Here is a 20046-nt window from a genome sequence, read left to right on the forward strand (position 1 = left end):
ATAAGGTGTGAAATCCCTGTATGAAATAAGGTGTGAAATCCCTTTATGAAATACGGTTTTGAAATCCCTTAATGAAATAAGGTTGGAAATCCCTTTAAGAAATACAATGTGAAATACCTTTATGAAATAAGGTATGAAATCCCTTTATGAAATAAGGTGTGAAATCCCTTTATAAAATAAGAAGTAAAATGCCTTTTTGATATATAAAAAATGGCATAGTCTTTTTTTTAACCCAGGACATAATTTGACAAAACTTTATATAGACCTGCTTTACGATATAATTTAACAAGAGCTATAATGGGTGCCACACTCGGCTGCGAAAGCTTGTCAGAATAATTTTTTTAGGTCACAGTGACCTTGACCTTTGACCTAGTGACCCAAAATGGGTGTGGCGTGTAAAACTCATCAAGGTGCATCTACTTATGGAGTTTCAAAGTTGTAGGTGGAAGCACTTTGATTTTAGAGCCAATGTTAAGGTTTTAGAACGACCCCGGCGAACGGCTGACGGCCGACGAAGAGCAGGCTATGACAATACCTCGGGGTTTCTTCGAAAACAGCCTCGCTAAAAATCATAATATATAAAACCTGTGAACCTCGTGGGTTCAGGGAACTTAATTTTGTTGATAATCATGAAGTCATAAAATGCCTATTTTGAAAAAGGGGCATTTCTTGTTTAATTTATCATCTAGTAAGATGGATGTTGCATATGCACATAATCGTATCATAAGGAAACAAAGGAACATGTTGGAAAGTTGTACATAAAAATTTTGGGAAAATGCAAGCAGTTACAAATATACCGTCTTTAACTTTGTAATGATAATAATTAATTAAACTAATATGGTTAACAAGACTATTGCCAAGCAATATATGTCCCCTACCGGATCCACCATTGTCAGAAATTCCACCATTGTCAGATTTTTTTTGATTTTTTTTATATATTTGTTGCCATAGCAACCAGAATTTTTGACGTAGGAACAAAATGAAATGACGTGCATAATGTCCATATTGCCATCTATCCGTGTTTCAAGTTTCATGAAAAAAGATGAAGAACTTTTAAAGTTATCATAAGATCCAGAAAAACACACCATTTTCAGCAGTATTTCTAGTGTATTTGTTGCCATAGCAACCAGAATTTTTGACGTAGGAACAAAATGAAATGATGTGCATAACGTCCATATTGCCATCTATTCATGTTTCAAGTTTCAGGACAGGAAAAAAGATGAAGAACTTTTAAAGTTATCGCAGGATCCAGAAAAAAACACCATTTTCGGCAGTATTTCTAGTGTATTTGTTGCCATAGCAACCAGAATTTAAGATGTAGGAACAAAATGAAATGATGTGCATAATTTCCATATTGCCATCTATCCATGCTTCAAGTTTCATGAAAAAATATGAAGAACTTTTTAAGTTATCGCAGGATCCAGATAAAAAACACCATTTTCAGCAGTATTTCTAGTCTTTTTGTTGCCATAGCAACCAAAATTTTTGACGTAGGAACAAAATGAAATGACGTGCATAATGTCCATATTGCCATCTATCCATATTTCAAGTTTCATGAAAAAATATGAAGAACTTTTTAAGTTATCGCAGGATCCAGTGAAAAACACCATTTTCAGCAGTATTTCTAGTCTATTTGTTGCCATAACAACCAGAATTTTTGACGTAGGAACAAAATGAAATGACATGCATAATGTCCATATTGCCATCTATCCATGTTCCAAGTTTCATGACAAAATATTAAGAACTTTAAAAGTTATCGCAGGATCCAGAAAAGTGTGACAGACTGACGGACAAAAAAAGAGGTTAAATCATAAGTCCCCTCCGGTGAAACCCGTATGGGACTAATAACCAAGGAATACCCACCCTTGCTCTTTAGTTACTTTTTGTATAAAGATACAGTTTTCTCAACAAATCTATGAGACCAGCAAAACATTTTAGAGACCCATAGCTCATGCATGGGTATAAGATTATTTTCAACCCTGATAACTCAAAACAAATCATTTTGTATTTTTTTTTTTGAAAAGTACATTTTACGAATTTCCACAAGGAGGCTTTCTGGGACATCAATGGTTTTGATGTAATCCGGTCGCCAATCCTGATCCTCAGACAGACCGGAAACCTCTGTCATGAACGCCGGATCATCTGTTGCTTCCACCACAGACATGGATCGTCCCCTCCTCTCGCTAACTCCGCCATATTCCGCTGGGATCCCGTGCTCGCCTGCGACCGTGAGCACGTAAAACATGGTGCCCTTCTTCGTCTGCAGGACTTCATTGATAGCACTAGGGATGTCCTTAATCTCCTTGGGCTGTTAATGAAATGTACATTTGTAAGTATTTAAGTTATTAGCTATTCATTCAATCTTGATTCTCTAAAACATCAATGGCCTTTTTTAATGTTCAGCAGTCCTTACACTGGTCAGAATCAGACTTGATTGTCTTTACATCCTTGCCCTGATAGCTCAAATATGCGTGTGTTTTAAGAATAACTGGGTAAAGTTTCAATGATTCTTATTGCTTTTTATTTGGACATGTTGAGATGTGGATATCTCCAAGTCATTTGTGAACTACAAGCAACTGCAAGATATTTAAGTTACATTATCTGTATGAACACAATCCTTTAACAACAGACTTAAGAGATTTCTGTAATTGTTATTTTTGGAGGTTTCTGAAGTTCTTTTTTTTATCATTAGACTGTCCATCAACCTATAGTGGTCTTCCAATATGTGATAATGTCATTTAAACACAATGTATGACATTCTCTCATGAATTAAAGTTCTATAACATTTGATTGTAATGTTTGTATGAAATAAGCTATTTAATGATATTCACTTGAAGTAAATATTTTCAGATTGTGTCACTTAGAGACTTTCTATTTTAGAGTGATCTTGCTCATTTAATGATATTTTATCAAATCATAGACTAATTGGAACAAAATTCTTCAGAGATAAAAAACATATGATTTACATGCTATATTCCAATTTTTTGAAAATCTTGTGATAAACAATACAGGAAAAAAGACAAAGTGTTGCATTAGAAGGGTCTATGAGTGTAATTTTAGTACAGGTCATTGCTCATTTTTCCTTATACATACTTTTGAACCCATGAAATTACTTGGCAAACCTTGACAAACAAGCTTGCAATGAATTAGAAGATATGACTTTGGTGTCACACATTGAAGTGGCAGCCTGACAACAAGGGATGTGGAACAGAATGTACTGTATTTATCCTATGATTTTGAATACTAAATTTTCTTCCGGCGATTAACCTTTGACCACTTAGATACGTATTTTGACGCATTAGTAGTCCCCTCGAAAGATACATTTAGTTAAAGACCTTTCTTACTAAATTCAAGTTTGAAAGGCTTCATTTTCAACCCTTAGATACTGATGAGCAGCAAACAGCATAAAACCTGAACAGACTGCCAGTTACTTGCAGGCTGTTCTGGTTAAATGTTGTTTGCACATAGCCATTTTCACTTTGCTTCTTGAAACTTTGTAACAACATTTTATTCTTTTTGGTTGCTTTCATGCAAATCCTTCAAAATTGTACTTATGTTTTTAAAGCATAAAAATAATTGTAATTTCAAAAACAGAGGAGAAAAGGATATAGAATTAAATTGTTCTTATTTTGTTTGTTTCACTCCATGATGCCTACTGCAGACATTATAAACTATCAGTATTTGCTCAAAGTTATACTCCCTAATTACGCCATTGTGGTATAATAGGCAGTTTTGGGGTATTCATTTTCCACTAAAAAGATTGATGACCAGCAAAGCTCAAGGCTAAATTGATCAATTTTACAACCCAAACAAGTCATACCTACTTAATAATTTATGATAGGAAATGAAGTTCACATCAACATTGATTTGCGTGCATCTACTGAATATTGTTACACAGACTTTCTGAAACAAATCACTGATACTTTTTTGTAGGTCCATTGTACAGGGTATAATAAATAGATATTCTGCTCTCAGTATATCACTTAAAAATCAGCAGAACATTATAAATCAAAATATACATGAATGGGTATATGTGATTTTACAGTTAAATGTTAATTGAGATAAAAAAAAGGTTTCTACCCAACTTACATAACACTTATAATGCTGATTATATCACACGGGTAATAGTCTGTGTTAATTATAGTCCTGAACTAGTAATTTTCATAAAAGTGATGAAGAATAACCTCCGACCCTGCAAGAAATGTAGCATAACATGATGTTGCAGAATGTATAAGTACACATTTTAAAATTATTTAAGTATGGCACAAGCACAACTTCATATCATAAGAAGCAATGCCTGCAAGTTTGAATGTTATATATAACAATGAATAATTGAGCAGAACACCTTGTGTATGGCAAGGATGGACAGAAAGACGGATGGACAGAGGGATGGACGGACAGATAGACAGACTTTCCTTGTGATTCCACTATTACCATTATAAGTTTTACAATCTGAATCAACAAACCTCAGAATCTGCAGTATGAGTGTTTTTAAGGAATACAACCCTTGTATATATTGTTTTACTCTTACTATAAAAGTTTGCTTAAAAATAAAAATAAAAAATAATAATAATGTATAACTCAGAAAAACAAGAACACCACATAACAGATGCCAACTCTCGGCTGCGGGTGCAGTTTTGAATTAATGAAAGCTTGTCAGAATTTAATTTTTTTGAGGTCACAGTGACCTTGACCTTTGACCTAATGATCCCAAAATGGGTGTGGCTTGTAGAACTCATCAAAGTGCATCTACATATGAAGTTTCAAAGTTGTAGGTGGAAGCACTTTGATTTCAGAGCCGATGTTCAAAAGGTTAACAAAATGTAAAGGTTTTAGCCCGACGTCAGACACCGAGCTGGCTATGACAATACAACGGAAAACAGCTGATCTAAAAATCTCTTGAAAGAAAATCAATAAGACACATTGATCTGCACCAATAACCATTATTTACAAAGGCTTGCCTATTCTTGAATCATGCATAATCTATTCCTGTATAGTATTGATCTACGCTCTGCTGAACACCGAAAACCAGTTTAATACACCTTATACAAAAGAGGTAGTAATACTGGGACGTCCAAGTGCAGTGGTTAAAATCCTGTCAACTTTTTCAAAGGATTTGTGTTTAAGAATGTGTAAGGTTTAAAAGATATGGAACATTAAGTCAGCTTTGCGCTTATGTTAAAGGTATTTTGGACGCTGCAGTGATTACGTGAAAAGCAGGTTCAGAGTTATTTTAGAGTAGAAACATTTTGAAATATCACAAAGTCAGCCAAGCAAAGCTTGTTGAAACACCTGATTGTAATTTGTACTCTGTCTGAGTTTTAAAATATGGATCCTGTGATTTACCATTGAATGTGAGTAAATTTGCAACAAAATACTGCCTGATCTTAAGTTTTTTAGTTGTATTGTCTTTGTCTTTTATATAAATATTTGTTCTGCATGTAGTTTGTATTATACATATTGGTTGCCTTTCAATTATTTGTTATATTATAAGACAAGTAATAATTAAAATAATTTGATTTAACAAGCCTGCTTTACAAAGGTGCTTTGTATAGGATATTTTTGTGTGAAATTTCATATTAATTGAATATACATGTACTGTAAGGTCACAAAAAATAACACCACATTTATAATCTAAATTTACTGTCATATTTGTATGAACATTTCATTCCATAAGGTTATTTCAATATGATATAATATGATATATTTGCATAGACAGTTAAAATGTTCCCTCAGTAAATCTCTTAATAAGTGCATTCCATATCATACTTTTATTTAAAAAGCTTGATTTATGTCTTATCAGTACTCATTTTTGTGTTATTACTCACAATATCAAAGTTAGTAATCTCTGAACATTAAGCTCCCCATGAAAAGGTATTAAATTGAATGCACAGTCAGTGAAACAACTTTTTTATTACCATATATTTCAAACATTTGAGAAAATAGTGATGCACATAAGTGTTAAATAATTTTTAGCAAGTCTGTTGTTGGAGAAAACCCGAGGTATTGTCATAGCCTGCTTTTTGTCTGCCATCCTCCGGCATTGTGATAAAACCTTAACATTGGCTCTAAAATCAAAGTGCTTCCACCTACAACTTTGAAACTACATATGTAGATGCACCTTGATGAGTTCTACATGCCACACCCATTATGGGTCACTAGGTCAAAGGACAAGGTCACTGTTACCTCTAAAAAAACTTTACAATTGACAATGGAAAAATATATGGCATAAATCACTTTCAGACAACTATAATTGTTTTGAAGTGAACATTAAACATTAAACCCAATTCGTATATTAACATAATTCATATCCTCATACAATCAGAGCAAATCTGATGGTTAAATTTTGTGATGAAGTAACTTTAAGGTGAATTAATTTTTGAATTTGTAAACGCTGCAACATACCGGCTATGACAGGCGTATCTTAGTGTGAACATAATCACACTCCCCAAAGTTTAATCAAATGAACATAAATTAACAATTCCCTTCTTCAATTTAAGATTCAGTGGTACATTGGTAAATGTTTACTTTCCTTTAACATAATCATACATTCTTGGTCATGCATAAGGTCAAATTAAATAATACCCTATATAAATTTTAAGTGTGTTTTTCTTTATAAGTCAAATTCTTTGATATTTTCATTGAAAGCTGCTATTATAACAATTCATTTGTCCGTATAAAAAAGTGCAATTGTTCATAATCTTACAAAGTATGGTATTTTATCTACACATTTATCTTGACATACTCCATTACCGGTCCTTTTTCCAATGGTACATTAGAACCTAACCTAGACAATACAACATTCACACCCATCATTGTATCATCTAGATGCTTGCAGCATTTTAATGCTCAAGGCCTTATGTGTCCATTGGGCATCTTGGTTATAATTGTTTGCTCAAACTTACATTTATGTACACATTATATATAAATATTTATATATATATAAAATCAATAATACTTTATAGATCTTATTGTCATATAACACAATTCTTTTATGTTCAAAACATTTCCTCAAACATCAAACATACCAGACATGCATGGTGACAAACATAAAACCATTATTCCCTTTGTTTTTTCCAACTCTAAATTGCTGCAACCTGACATATGTTAGAGCAATAAAATGCACGGTAGGTTAATGGTTGACTTGCAGTATTATATTAATAACCTATTCACAATTAATCGCCCAAGAAATTATTACAAGCATTTAAGACAACTGTTTGGCTATAAACCCATCACTGGTAAGTTCAGTTATTGTTCATTTCTGGTACTTACTGCTAACTCGTCTTGACACATTTCTTTGAAGACTCCCATATCTGCTGGGGTCATCAATGATACTCATCAATCTTCATTCATTTCTTTTGTTATGATTACTTTGTGATATTGTTTTTGTTGTTAATTGTCCCAAGTATACTGTTATCATTAAACCCCAAAAATACCAGTATAAATATTGAATGTTTTATGTTTAAAGATTATGATAAAATTGATTGAGAGGATGTTGCTAACTTGAATTATGATAAAATTAATTATAATGATAAGGATGGGATTTAAAATAATAAAGATAATGATGATGAATAGTTTTGCACATTAAAAAGACCATTGTTTGAACGATCTTTGCTGAACATTGAGGTCCAACTTCAGGCCTTTTCCAGAACTATATACATGTCCATTAAACAATTCCAAAAGCAAAATGGAAAAAATTGAATGCATGTTTTAAAGAAATAACTTATGATTATTATAATCATTTCCATTACATCTAACAAAGAATATAACTATGATTTTGTTCATTTAATTTGTATTATTATAAAGACATATATACATATTAAATTAGTTTTTCCCAAATTAGTAGACTTTTTTTGTGGGAACACAATTCACAATCCCAAAATTTCATCTATCCAAAAATGGCAAGGAAAAGGCCTAAATTTATAAAGAATCACTCAGCCAGAACTATGTTGTGTTTAACCCCTAAACTATGAAACCTTAAAACATACTTAACAATTCATAAAGGTATGTTTCTTATTTATTTTTTCTTGTTGAACAAATTACATGCATAGTTTCAATGAATAGGACAAGGTGGATCCACTTGTCTTTATTGATTTATTTATCAAACGGCTTAAGGCTAAACACCCACACAATCCTATCAAAAGAGGATATGTCAATAGTGTTATTAATTGATTGATTTGTAATAATATGTACATTCATTACTTCCAAATGATGACAATTTTATCAGTGATACAATAACATTAATATCTTGGACCATTCTTATACAGTGTCAGTGTTTTTTAATTCAATATCTGATGTCAACCAAGAGAGGTCTTCTGCTAAAATGTGTAATACCTTTCTGTATTCTTTTTATTTATTTTTTCATTCTTCAGCAAGTGCTTTTCTTTTGTTTGTAATTTACATTTGATTGAAGAAAATTTCTTAAAGAAAAAAACAAACAAACTTTTTTAGTGTTTCACTTAATTAAACCATATGATTTAAACCAACAGGCTTAAAAACAACTTACAAACACTACGCAATATCAATGCTCAACATTCATATTTTATTTAATACGATCCCTGGGTCAGGAAATATGATTAAGAGTAATTGATAGAAAAATATCTAGCAGATCCAACAGCTTTGCCTTTCATCCTTTGTTATATTGGCTGCTTCAGGATTGAAGACTGAAACACGGACACAGACAAGATGGCCGCCCTGAATAGAGGCAGCATGGTGGAGCGGGTGGACATACAACTGGAACATGACATAGATGAGCAGTACCAGTATCAACCAGGGGAGATCATCCGAGGACAGATAGGTAGGAAATAACCCTTTGCATGCTGGGAAATTTGTCGTCTGCTAAAATGTCGTCTGCTGAATTTCTAAAATTAGTATTATCTTCGTGTTTTTTTTTCAAAGAATACTATCAGAATAGCAAACAGTTTGAATCCTGATGAGACACCACATTCTGTGGTGTCTCATCTGGATCCAAACTGTTTGCAAAGGCCTTAACAATTCGGTTCCAGCACTGAAAGAGTTAACCACCAAGGAAAGGTTTTGTCTAAGATTGTAAATTGTATACATAGTTTTCGCATGGGTTTGTATGTTTTCATAGAGTTAACCATGGTATTTCAGTGATATCAATTAGTTCTATTAACCAACCCGTTCTTTTCCTCAGTTAGCTGGGTTACCAGTTCAAAGTGTAAATACTTATGCCAGTAACTGACAACTATCCAACGGGAATCAGTGGTTGCGAATGAATGGCTAACTAGAAAGGATTTTATGATCATTAGATCGAACATACTGGGTAGTGCTGTTGCAAGTTAAAATAGTTTCTCACATATTGTAATTATTTCACATTTGATATTAATAAAAATTCTGATTTTGTCGGATTATGATGTTGATAATGATGATGTATACATATACAAAATGATGATTCCATGGATGACAATAACGATTATGATTTATAATACGCTGTTAGTGATGAAGCTGATGGCAATGATGATGATGGCCAAGAAAATCATTGTCATGATGATAATGATGTTTGTTGTTGTTGACAGTGGCCCATCTGGTTCGCAGCACGTTTGTACAGAGCATTCATCTGTCTGTGACAGGGGAGGGAGTGTGCACATGGGAGGACGAATACGGGGAGACCCAGCAGTCTGTTGAGAACTATGTCAATGCATCCCAGGTGATAATATATTAGTCTTGCACTAGAAAAACTGGGCTTAATTTATATGCATTTAGTATCATCCAGTACGCACAGGCTAATCTGGGATGACACTGTCTGCGTTTATGGATTTTAATGTTTTAAGGAAGAATCTTTTTAACAAAAATCCAGTTTAGCAGAAAGTGTTGTCCCTGCAGAGGATGTGCATTAAGGCCCATTTTTCCAGAGTGCCCATCATCAAAAACTAACAAAATTAATATTTAGGGAACAGTATAACTATTTATATCCCTACTTACTTATAAAATCGCAAACCAAGGGAAAAGTACTGGTATGTTTAACTTACATAATTTGAAATATTATATTTTACTTCAAGGTATTTGCTCTATTTATGCATCAGTGGTGAAAACACTAGTGAATTAAACATGAGGATTTTGTACTTATGAAAAAAGGACCGTGCAATTGAATAATATACTACAAAAGTACTTCAGACAGACATATCTAAAACTAAATTGAATCAACAAATTTGAGCCATTCTATAATACTGCCGATGAGAGAGAAAAATCCTAACAAGTGGAAGTAAACCTTAAATAAAAGTTTTAGATGAACATATGTTTTGTCAAGATACAATTCATATCTATTAATACAAAAGTTTTTTTACTTTCAGGTTCTGTTTAAGCCGCAACAAGTTCAACGTCTAGACTCAGGGCTTCACAAGTTTCCCTTTGAATATCGCCTTCCCGAAAATATACCCTCTTCATTCATCGGCAAGTATGGAAGCATCACGTACATACTCAAAGCCGTGATACAAGGTGAACGCCCCAGTGAAAATACCATAGCAACTGAACCATTCCTCGTTGCCAGGAAGTCAGTTCTTCCAGACGAGGTTAATGAAGGTCAGGACATTCAAAGTGCAAAGACCTACTTCTCAATGTGTTCGTGGGGAAAATTGAAGATGAAAGTGAATCTGAACAAAACTGGATTTGTCCCGGGTGAAGACATTTGTCTGACTGCAGACGTACAAAACCACAGTCCTTTGCGTGTTACCGCAATCCAGGGGGCTCTCATGATGAACAGCACGTACCACTCCAAGAAAAACATGGCGACATTCAAGCAGATTGTCAATAAACGACGGGACGATTACGAACTGGATGAGGGCGACAGTCGGCGTTGGCAAAACGTGAGGATTGGAGTACCACCATATATACCAGAGTCTTTCCTCTCTTGCTGTGACATCATAGACCTTTCATATGTGTTTCAGTTCAGAGTGGAACTTGTAGGCGGGAAAGAATTGAAAGTAGAAATACCCGTTCTCATTGGTTCAAACCCAAAAGGACTCGAAATTCCTGCAGATTACATGGATGACGTTAACATGAACTGGACATCAGGGCCACAGAGTTTGTTAAGCCAGCAAAACGGGAATGATTCTCGGAACACGGAGAATAAGTGGGTGATAGAGTCACCCGAGTTTCGCAAAGACGACACACTCGTTGCCAACCCTTTGTACCAAGGGGAGGGTGGACTTTCTGAGAACAAGGTGGGGGGACGATTTAATGACTTTGACGATATTAGATCAAGGCCAAAACAGGGTGGCCATGACACTAAGCTGTAATTTCCTATGTTTGACAGCAACTGGAATAGAATTACGCATTCTCAAAATGTAAGTCATGGGGCTAAAGCAAAAAGAGACCAGAACAATCACTTTGTTGAAATTTCATACCTATGACTGAATTAAATTTGTTAATTTTTACCTCAATGACTTAAACAGCATTTGAAAAGAAATTAGTTTTTGTACAGCAACATATCATGAGCTATCAAATGTTTGAAATAGGTGAAAAAAAATCATTTCAACCCCAGTTAATTTGTAAACATGTATTTGAAAAAAATGCATGAATTGGAAAAAAAATCACTTTACTGTTGTGTTTGTTCAGTGCAAAATAAGCTGTGGTATTAAATCACTTTATGTGCTTGTCCAATTCTTTAGAACTTGTTCATTTTCATATTAATTGTTCTTTATTGTTTTGGGAAAGAAAAATCAAAATTATTTTTATCTTGGTTAATTACAATATGATCTGAATATATACCAACAATTTTAGTAAATACGAAAAAAAACTGCAATGGATACCTAAAAAACCTGAAATAATATTTGCAATAACTATGAGTCATATTTTAATATATGTAATATGAGTTGATTTCAAATGTATGGAAATATTGTTTAGTTATTCAACATTTGATTTTCCATAGCAGCATATATTTACATCTAGTATATTTTACATAATAGTTATTATCACCAATATTGCATAGCAAAATCTTATAAATTGGTGTTTTAATACATATACATGAAATAAAATTGTTTATATTTATTGTTGTTGAGATGTTTGGCTCAAAATTTATTAAATAATAATGAATACTATTTCCATTATACGGGATCAATACAACAAGAGGCTGTGTTTGATAGGCACACAGGCTCCCCAGTTGCTTCTTATAACCCTTTGCATGCTGGGAAATTTGTTGTCTGCTAAAATGTCGTCTGCTGAATTTCTAAAATAAGCATTTTCTTTGATTTTTTTCAAAGAATACTATCAGAATAGCAAACAGTTTGGATCCTGATGAGATGCCACATTCTGTGGCGTCTCATCTGGATCCAAACTGTTTGCACAGGCCTTCAAAATTTGGTTCCCGCACTGAAAGGGTTAATGAACCTCACTTTGGGAAAACAGTGCTTAATGCATGTGCACAAAGTGGTGTCCCATATAAGCCTGTGAAGACCACACAGGCTAATCAGAGATGACACTTTCTGCTTTCATGGAATTTTTTGTTTACAACAAGTCCCTTTTCAACAAAGGTCCAGTCTAGGTGAAATATGTCGTCCTTGGTTAGCCTGTGTGGAGTGCACTGGCTAATTTGATATGGGACACATTTTGCTCACATGCATTGAGCCCCGTTCTCTCAGACCAAAGCTCAAATGTAAGAACAATAATTACATGAAGATCAAAATAAGGTTTGATGATATGAATGGATTGGAATGGTCATGATCAACAAATGTGTGAGTAGTAATGGATGTGTTGTTGATCAAAGAAAGGATAAAATCTACATAACCCTTTATTTGTTAGATAAGCATTTTGACACATTTGTAGTCCCATAGAAAGTTAATTTTAATTAAATATCTTTCTTACTAAATTCAAGTTTTAAAGGATTTATTTCCAAGCCATAGATACTGATGAGCAGCAAACAGCATAAAACCTGAACTGACTGCAAGTTACTCGCAGTCTGTTCAGGTTTTATGCTCATGGTTGCAGAAGCCATTTTCACTTTGCTTCTTATGGGGGAAAGGGTTAACCTGTCACAGACAGAACATATGACAGACATAATAATCATTATGTGTCTCACGCATCAAGATGCCATAAAAATAGGTCAAACAAACCATGTGCACGCTAAATTACATTCATATGACATAGCATGTTTAAATAATGCACTGTTTCATTACCCACTGACTTGATGTAATGTTTGTTTTAAACAATTGTGTTATATCATCATAGAAAAGGTAGACATTCAATATTACCATGTGTGCTTGCGCAAAAGAATATACAGTCAATCTTGTATTAAGAGGTCACTCTAAAGAGTAACCAACAGTGGTCTCTAAATAAAATGGTCTTAAAAAAAAAAGACCAATCTGAAAAAATGTGGACCTTCCATTTTAATTTATATCTATGTAGGATTGTCACATTGATTTCAACTTAAGTAATCAAATTAATCTAAATATAAATAAAATAAATAAAACAATTAAGTATGCAATTAATATGTTGTTTTTTTCTATTATCTATTATTCACCAATGTTGAAAATTTTCCAATTTCGACAAAAAAAATATTGTTAGGCAAAAATGCGTGGCAAAGCTTTTTTTTCCTGTTTTATGCAGTCCCTGATAGTAAACTTTTTACTGGTACATTCCTATGTTGTAGAACAGAAATGTTGATATGCAGTCTGCATCAACATCTGTCTGAAGCAGTCATCAAGACAAAGGAAAAGAGCTGGTATGGAAACATAACTGTACACCTTATCAGCTTAAATAAACAATTAACACTGATTCGTACCTTTACATTTAACAGATTTTTAAATTAATCCCCAAGTGGTTGTTCAATCCAAGATTTATTAAAAATAGGCGGCCGCTGGTCGCTTTTTTTATACAAAATAGGAAAAATTCAAAGTGGTGGCATATAAGAGAAAGGTCGCTTAATTGGAGTGGCTGCATGCACAAGATTGATAACTAGACATGTGCCACAGACACTGTTGCCCCTAGTCAAGGCTGAATTCATTTCTTTCTGATCATCTAGACATTTAGGAAATTCAGCTGTTAAAGTTGTGAACCACAATAGTGACAGGTAGGCCCCAACAATCAAATCAACTGAATTTGGCTTTAAAAAAATCTAGAGTGCGAGCGAAATCAAAATTCATTATTTTTATTCAATTTTGTAATATAATAAAAGGCTAGAGCTAGCATAGATTAAACAAATATTTTGTCTACATGTATATGTATTGAACATTTCAACCAAATGCATTCAAAGCTGTTTATGTTGCCAATAGTATAATCAGACCCAATGTTTGTCCTTGATTGTAGATTGCCGTTAAAATACCAAAAATGACCAAATCTTTTTTGCAAAATGTATACATAGTGGACAGGTGAACCATAATTACTTTAAAAATATTTAACTTTAATATTTCTGAATGGGGAATAATCCTAAGAATTTATTTGTTGTGGTATTGTAATTAAACAATGTGTACAGTACATAACCACCTACCTGTTCTGGTTTCACAGGCTTCTGAAGAGGTGTCTTAGATTTCTTCTTGCCAACCATCTAAAAGAGGCAGTAAAAGCAAAATAAGTTTGTGATTATTTGTTATTAGCTTTATTCAATATTTTCCAACTATTATATCTAATATATTTTTTAAATAGTAATCTTCCTGTCTATAACATTTTATGAAGTTGTTTTTTTTATCTGATGAATACAAGTATTTGAAATACATGTATGTTCCTTGTTCCTTTTTTATTATTTAACGGTAACTGGAAAAAACTTTTTTTATCGTATGATAATTATAAAACTGACTGTTTTGAGCCTCAACTATCAATAGTATCCAGTTCAGACCAAAATCATGTTTCATACTAAAAATAGTTCATGAGTTTGATAGCTAGAAATTTAATCCCACAACAATTTATACAAATAAATAATTGTAAATGTAAAATAATGATTGTTCTACAAACAATACTGATTAACCATACAAATCTAAAGGACAAAGAAAGAAATGCACTATATTGAATACGTTTTTTACATATAATAACAGTAAACGTCTAGGGATTTATTTAAAGGTCACTAAATTTGAATAGTGAAAAAGTTCAAAGGGAAATCCTAACTAACTAAAATGTAAATGGCAAACAATAACATTTCTAAATTTACAAAGACCCCTTTTAAATTTACAATACATAAACTGTGCGTGTTTCAATAAAGCTGAATTTGTCTTAAACAAACAACTTTTTCCACTATCACTGAATTCTAAATACAAATCAACCACAATTTGCATGCAAATTATACCTGAAATAGCAAGGTGTGTATTATTGCCAAGCTCAACAAAAGCAATATTACAGGGCCTATAAATAATTATTAAAAGCTCTGGTACTTTATTTTTTCAAATTGATTGAACAATTCACAGGTTAAACATTATCCATATTGAATAACTAACTATATTGTATAAATTACGTGTTGCCAAAAAAAACTTTTATGGGTAAACTTCAACCAAGCATCTGACCAAGATTAGAATTAATCCAGGTTTTTTCTACCCTAAATTTATCATAAATATTGCAGCAGCACTTATCAACTTGTTTAACCTATGGTTAAATTTCACTAACGTTTAACGCATGGTTAAAACTTACCCAGGCTTTAAACAATGCGGTCAAAGGTGAAAAAATTCATTTATTTAAGATTACAAAAGTGAATCATGGCAATCATTTAAATGGGTTATGCATCAAAACTTTTTAGTCACAACTTAGCAAGAAGCTCTCTAACTCAGCTTTGATTAAAATATAATTCTAATTAAAAAATAAATTTCATTATTTCCGTCATGATACTATGTGACTAGTAATACGACAATTATAACAAATGTAGAAGTATTAAATACTTGCTATTAAGAACATTCAAGATGCTCTGATACAAAAAGTCAAACTGAAGAATTCTAAGAGAATCTAAAGGGATAACCAAATGATATAACTGCTCTATAATATGAACTACAGGGATGTTTCTACATTAAATTATCCACCAATGGAGGGTAATACTTAATGTGTCCTGTTATGAGAAAAATGGGCTTTGAGCATGTGCGTAAAGAGTCGTCCCAGATTAGCCTGTGCAGTCCGCACAGGCTAATCAGGGACGACACTTTCCGCTGTAATGGTATTTTAAGTTTCAAGGAAGTCCCTCCTTACCGAAAATCAAGTTTAGACGGAAAGTGTCGTCCCTGATTAGCCTGTGTGGACTGCACAGGCTAATCTGGGACGACACTTTACGCACATGCATTATGCCCAGTTTTCTCAGAACAAGACACATATTATCATTAAATTAACACCAATATACATGTATGTGAGAAACGATTCAATCAACTCATTAATTATTGTGGCTAGTATCAACAGGTGGTTTAATTGTGATTTTTAAGTAACCAACAAACATTTTCAGGATTGGGGAATCCATGTAGGTATGAGAACTAGTACATGTGATTTTAATTTCAACATTTAATTTTCACACTTTTAAACCAGTACATGACCATGAACAATAAATGTTCAATAAAATATATAAATAATTATATAAAATATATAAAACATCTTATAGTTATACCGCTAATCAAATGTTCTTACTTCAATGACATTCATTACAAACAGGCTATACTAATACATTTACTCAGATTACATTTAATGGTAATTTGCCAACTTTGTACATTTCATTTGTACATTAACAAGGCTTTGATTGTACAAACATAAAAACTGTTTTCATATGAAACTTTATATTTGTTAAAGTTTTGGTACTGCTTGATCTGAACACTTTTGCTAGTTTATTATACATAACCATTTATTGTGTTGTACATGTATTAAACTTAAAAGGAATAATTTCTGCGATTGGGGTTTGTTATGCCTTTGATTTACACCTCTAATGATACGGTGTGGTTTTTAAATATTTCTTTGAGTTTTCTGACATCCCTGTTTCAGTAATAACCAAAGCCGTACAAAATATATACTACTTCACTTTAATAATAAATTAATAACAATGAATACAATAACATGAAAAATATTTTTTTGTCATGATAATTTCAATTATTACCTAATTTTTTCATTCACTACCAAAACCAAATAATCTACAACAAGTTCAATAAATACACATGTTTCATGAGAAAAATCATAGACTCAGCATTAAAACAAGCCAATAAGGCTAAAACAACTAAGGAAAAAACAATCGCATGTATTGTTAGCAAAAAATTCACTAAACATTCTAATGATGATGTAAGATGAGAACCCTATGGTACATTGTGCACTTTCTTTGGAATCTAAGTCGAAAAATATAAAAGTTTTTTTTTCAAGATACGTTAACACCAACATATTTATTAGCTCTATTAAATCAAGAGCCTAAGGCTTACTTAGAGACTCAAGTTTGTTTCTTGGCTCTTATTGGTACCAGCGACTCGGTGATAAAGATCAATGGTGGGAGGCAAACCCTGGACTTTGGGATCAAGTGTCAGACGATTAAAAATTAATTCAATTACTTAATATGTTCAGCACACTAAGAAAAAGGAAGTTACTGACGTGATTTCAACTTCAACGCCAGACAATGATTATTTCAAAGTGTGGATGAGCAGGATTCATTGCTGGCCTATGTGCAATTTTTCATTTCTCATTCTACGCTGAAAGCAACCGAACAGTATTGATCAGCAAAAAAATATATATATCATACTAGGCTGATCAAAAAACAAGTCAGCATTTATGTTTTCTGAAACATAAAATACCAATAGATATATGCAAATACTTTTTCACTAGAGAGCTGAACAAAAGGTAGGCTCAATACTGCGATAAATGCCAGTAAATGGCTTAAATGTAATCTTTTGTTAACAAATACTAAAACCAAAGTCCTAAATAAACTCGCAATAAATTTTATAAATGCTTTTAAAATGAGAACTGATAAATTGAATGCAAACGATGAGCAATATGATGGTCTAAGTGCATTTTAAACACCTTTTTATGTACCATTTTGGTCATTTGCGCATTACTATGCATGTGCTTATTGCTTATATATTGTCAGTTATGTATATGTAACGATAAACTGGAAATGTTCAAGTCATATGAATAAACTTTCTGTTCTGTTCTGCTAAATGAGGACACATTCTCTTTTTCGATTTCAGTCGCTCTCAGTTATGTTGAGACAACTATTTGTTACCATTAAACTTAAGTTAGTGAGATAAGAACCCAATTTTCATATAAACATATCAAGCAAACATTTAAAATAATTCATTAATCAAGTGCACAACATGCCTGCGGGTGAGTTCATTATTGCTGGCTGGGTAGCATTCATGCATGACTACACAACAATGCTGGCTTACCCCATCCTCGACAATAGTATCATCCGGTGTGATACTATCTTGAGTTGCTTCCCTTGTTTGTTCTGACTATTAGCAGTAACAAAATAAACTGTTTTGTGTGCTACAAATTCATTTCACAGAGCGCCAACCATCAATCTAACACAAGGATTTACCAAATGTACATTTTTATACAAATTTCGAACACAAAGAATAATGTCAACATATCCTTACCACGTAAACAAGTTGTTTTCAATTCATATATTCCTTCTTTACTACTGGACAATAAAAAAAGGCACTGCCTATACCTCATTGCCTTATTTGACATCAACTGACTTATAATTATAGAAACATCTTTATAACAAATTTCTTCAAGAAATCTGACAGAAAAGTGAGAACATGTTTTATCTGCTAAACATATGCTATATCAGATACCCTCATTTGTAATTCAACCTTGCCATGAAATAATTGAGCTCCACTCTGGGAAAACGAGACTTAATGCTTATGCATTAACAGTCGTCCAAGCTAAGTCTGCACAGGCTTATCAGGGTCGATACTATCTGCCTAATTGTCGTTAAGTAGAAACTTCCTTCAAACAATGTCTGTTAAAGTGGAAAGTGTTGTCCCTTTTGAGCGGACTGCACAGGCTTATCTGGGATGACACTTAGTGCACATGCATTAAACCTCATTTTCCAAAAACGAGGCTCAATTATCTTATAGAGAATCCCACTCACCGGCTTGTTCCTATCCAATGAGAACAGCTTGCATAGGGCCTCATCATAGTTGTTTAGTTCAGACTTCACCATATCTGGGTATTGCTTCACAATGTTCTCTTGATCGCTGTGGAACACTTCATAACTGTGGGGAATACGTACAGGTTTTTGGTTTGTAGTAAGAAATTGAAAAACTACATTAGAGGTTTTTCTAACCTTTCATCTCAAGAATTTTGTATTTAAAATAATTTCAAGGCTACTTATGCATACCTTTTACAAACTAAGCTGCACTCTGAGAAAACAGGGCTTAATGCATTTGCATAAAGTGACATCCCAGATAAGCAATCCACACAGGCTTTTCAGGGACGACACTTCCACCTTGACTGGATTTTCATTTAAAAAAGACTTCCTTTTAATACAAAAATTGCATAAAGCGGTAAGGTTTGGACTTTCTACTCAACTTCTACTCAAGAATGTTAAATTAAACTTTCTTAAATGGCTTCTTATAATATTATGTAAAAATGAACCGCATTCTAGGAAAACTGGGCTTAAAGCATGTTAGTTGAGTGTAATCCTAGATTAGCCTGTGCAACCCACCCAGGCTTATCAGGGACGAAAGTGTCCACCTAGACTTGATTTTCGTTTTAAACTTATGTTAAACAAAACATTCTGTAAAAGACTGCAAAGGCTAATCTGTTACACTTAACGCACATGCATTAAGCCCAGTTCTTGCAGGAGGCGGCTCAAATTGTTTGAAAAAGCTTCTTACGCATGTCTGATCTTATCCAGCATTTCGAGCGCCCTTGTGAGGCTGTCCTTCAATGCCTTCTCTGTGGCGTCCTGTCTCATACGGTCCATGATGATATCCAGATGGGCCTCTTTGTCCTGTAAACAAGCAGTGAATTTTATTTTAACCCTTTGCATGCTGGGAAATTTGGCATCTGCTAAAATGTCGTCTGCTGAATTTCTCATTTTCTTCAGAATAGCAAACATTTTGGATCCTGATGAGACGCCACGTTCTGTGGCGTCTCATCTGGATCCAAACTGTTTGCAAAGACCTTCAAAATTCGGCTCCAGCACTGAAA

At 33.3% G+C, this 20046-nt stretch overlaps 2 protein-coding genes across 4 annotated transcripts in view; one reads left to right on the forward strand and one right to left on the reverse strand.

Moving 5' to 3' along the window:
- Positions 1-20046, reverse strand: part of LOC127837703 (coiled-coil domain-containing protein 180-like) — a 62718-nt gene that overhangs the window by 24586 nt on the left and 18086 nt on the right. For 2 of the 3 annotated variants that reach the window (XM_052364979.1, XM_052364978.1), the window contains exons 16-20: positions 19731-19846; positions 18983-19106; positions 18273-18338; positions 14444-14500; positions 2028-2308 (exon numbers count right to left, since the gene is read on the reverse strand). In XM_052364979.1, coding sequence (XP_052220939.1) covers positions 2028-2308; positions 14444-14500; positions 18273-18338; positions 18983-19106; positions 19731-19846 — 644 coding nt within the window. The remainder of the gene's footprint in view (positions 1-2027; positions 2309-14443; positions 14501-18272; positions 18339-18982; positions 19107-19730; positions 19847-20046) is intronic. The other variant, XM_052364980.1, reaches the window with a different exon arrangement.
- LOC127837704 (arrestin domain-containing protein 4-like) lies at positions 5026-11940 on the forward strand. The gene is made up of 4 exons (XM_052364982.1): positions 5026-5354; positions 8655-8797; positions 9540-9670; positions 10314-11940. Exons 2-4 carry the CDS (start codon positions 8686-8688, stop codon positions 11256-11258), a joined length of 1188 nt encoding a protein of 395 aa, XP_052220942.1. The 5' UTR covers positions 5026-5354; positions 8655-8685; the 3' UTR covers positions 11259-11940.

This window comes from Dreissena polymorpha, chromosome 7 (genome assembly GCF_020536995.1).
Source record: "Dreissena polymorpha isolate Duluth1 chromosome 7, UMN_Dpol_1.0, whole genome shotgun sequence".
Classification (NCBI taxonomy): domain Eukaryota; kingdom Metazoa; phylum Mollusca; class Bivalvia; order Myida; family Dreissenidae; genus Dreissena; species Dreissena polymorpha.

Bases quoted from the DNA above. Each gene is read 5' to 3' on its own strand.
- LOC127837704 (XM_052364982.1), top strand. From the start codon at position 8,686: ATGGCCGCCCTGAATAGAGGCAGCATGGTGGAGCGGGTGGACATACAA. The intron at 8,798-9,539 runs GTAGGAAATAAC...TGTTGTTGACAG, and splicing joins GATCATCCGAGGACAGATAG to TGGCCCATCTGGTTCGCAGC. The intron at 9,671-10,313 runs GTGATAATATAT...TTTTACTTTCAG, and splicing joins ACTATGTCAATGCATCCCAG to GTTCTGTTTAAGCCGCAACA.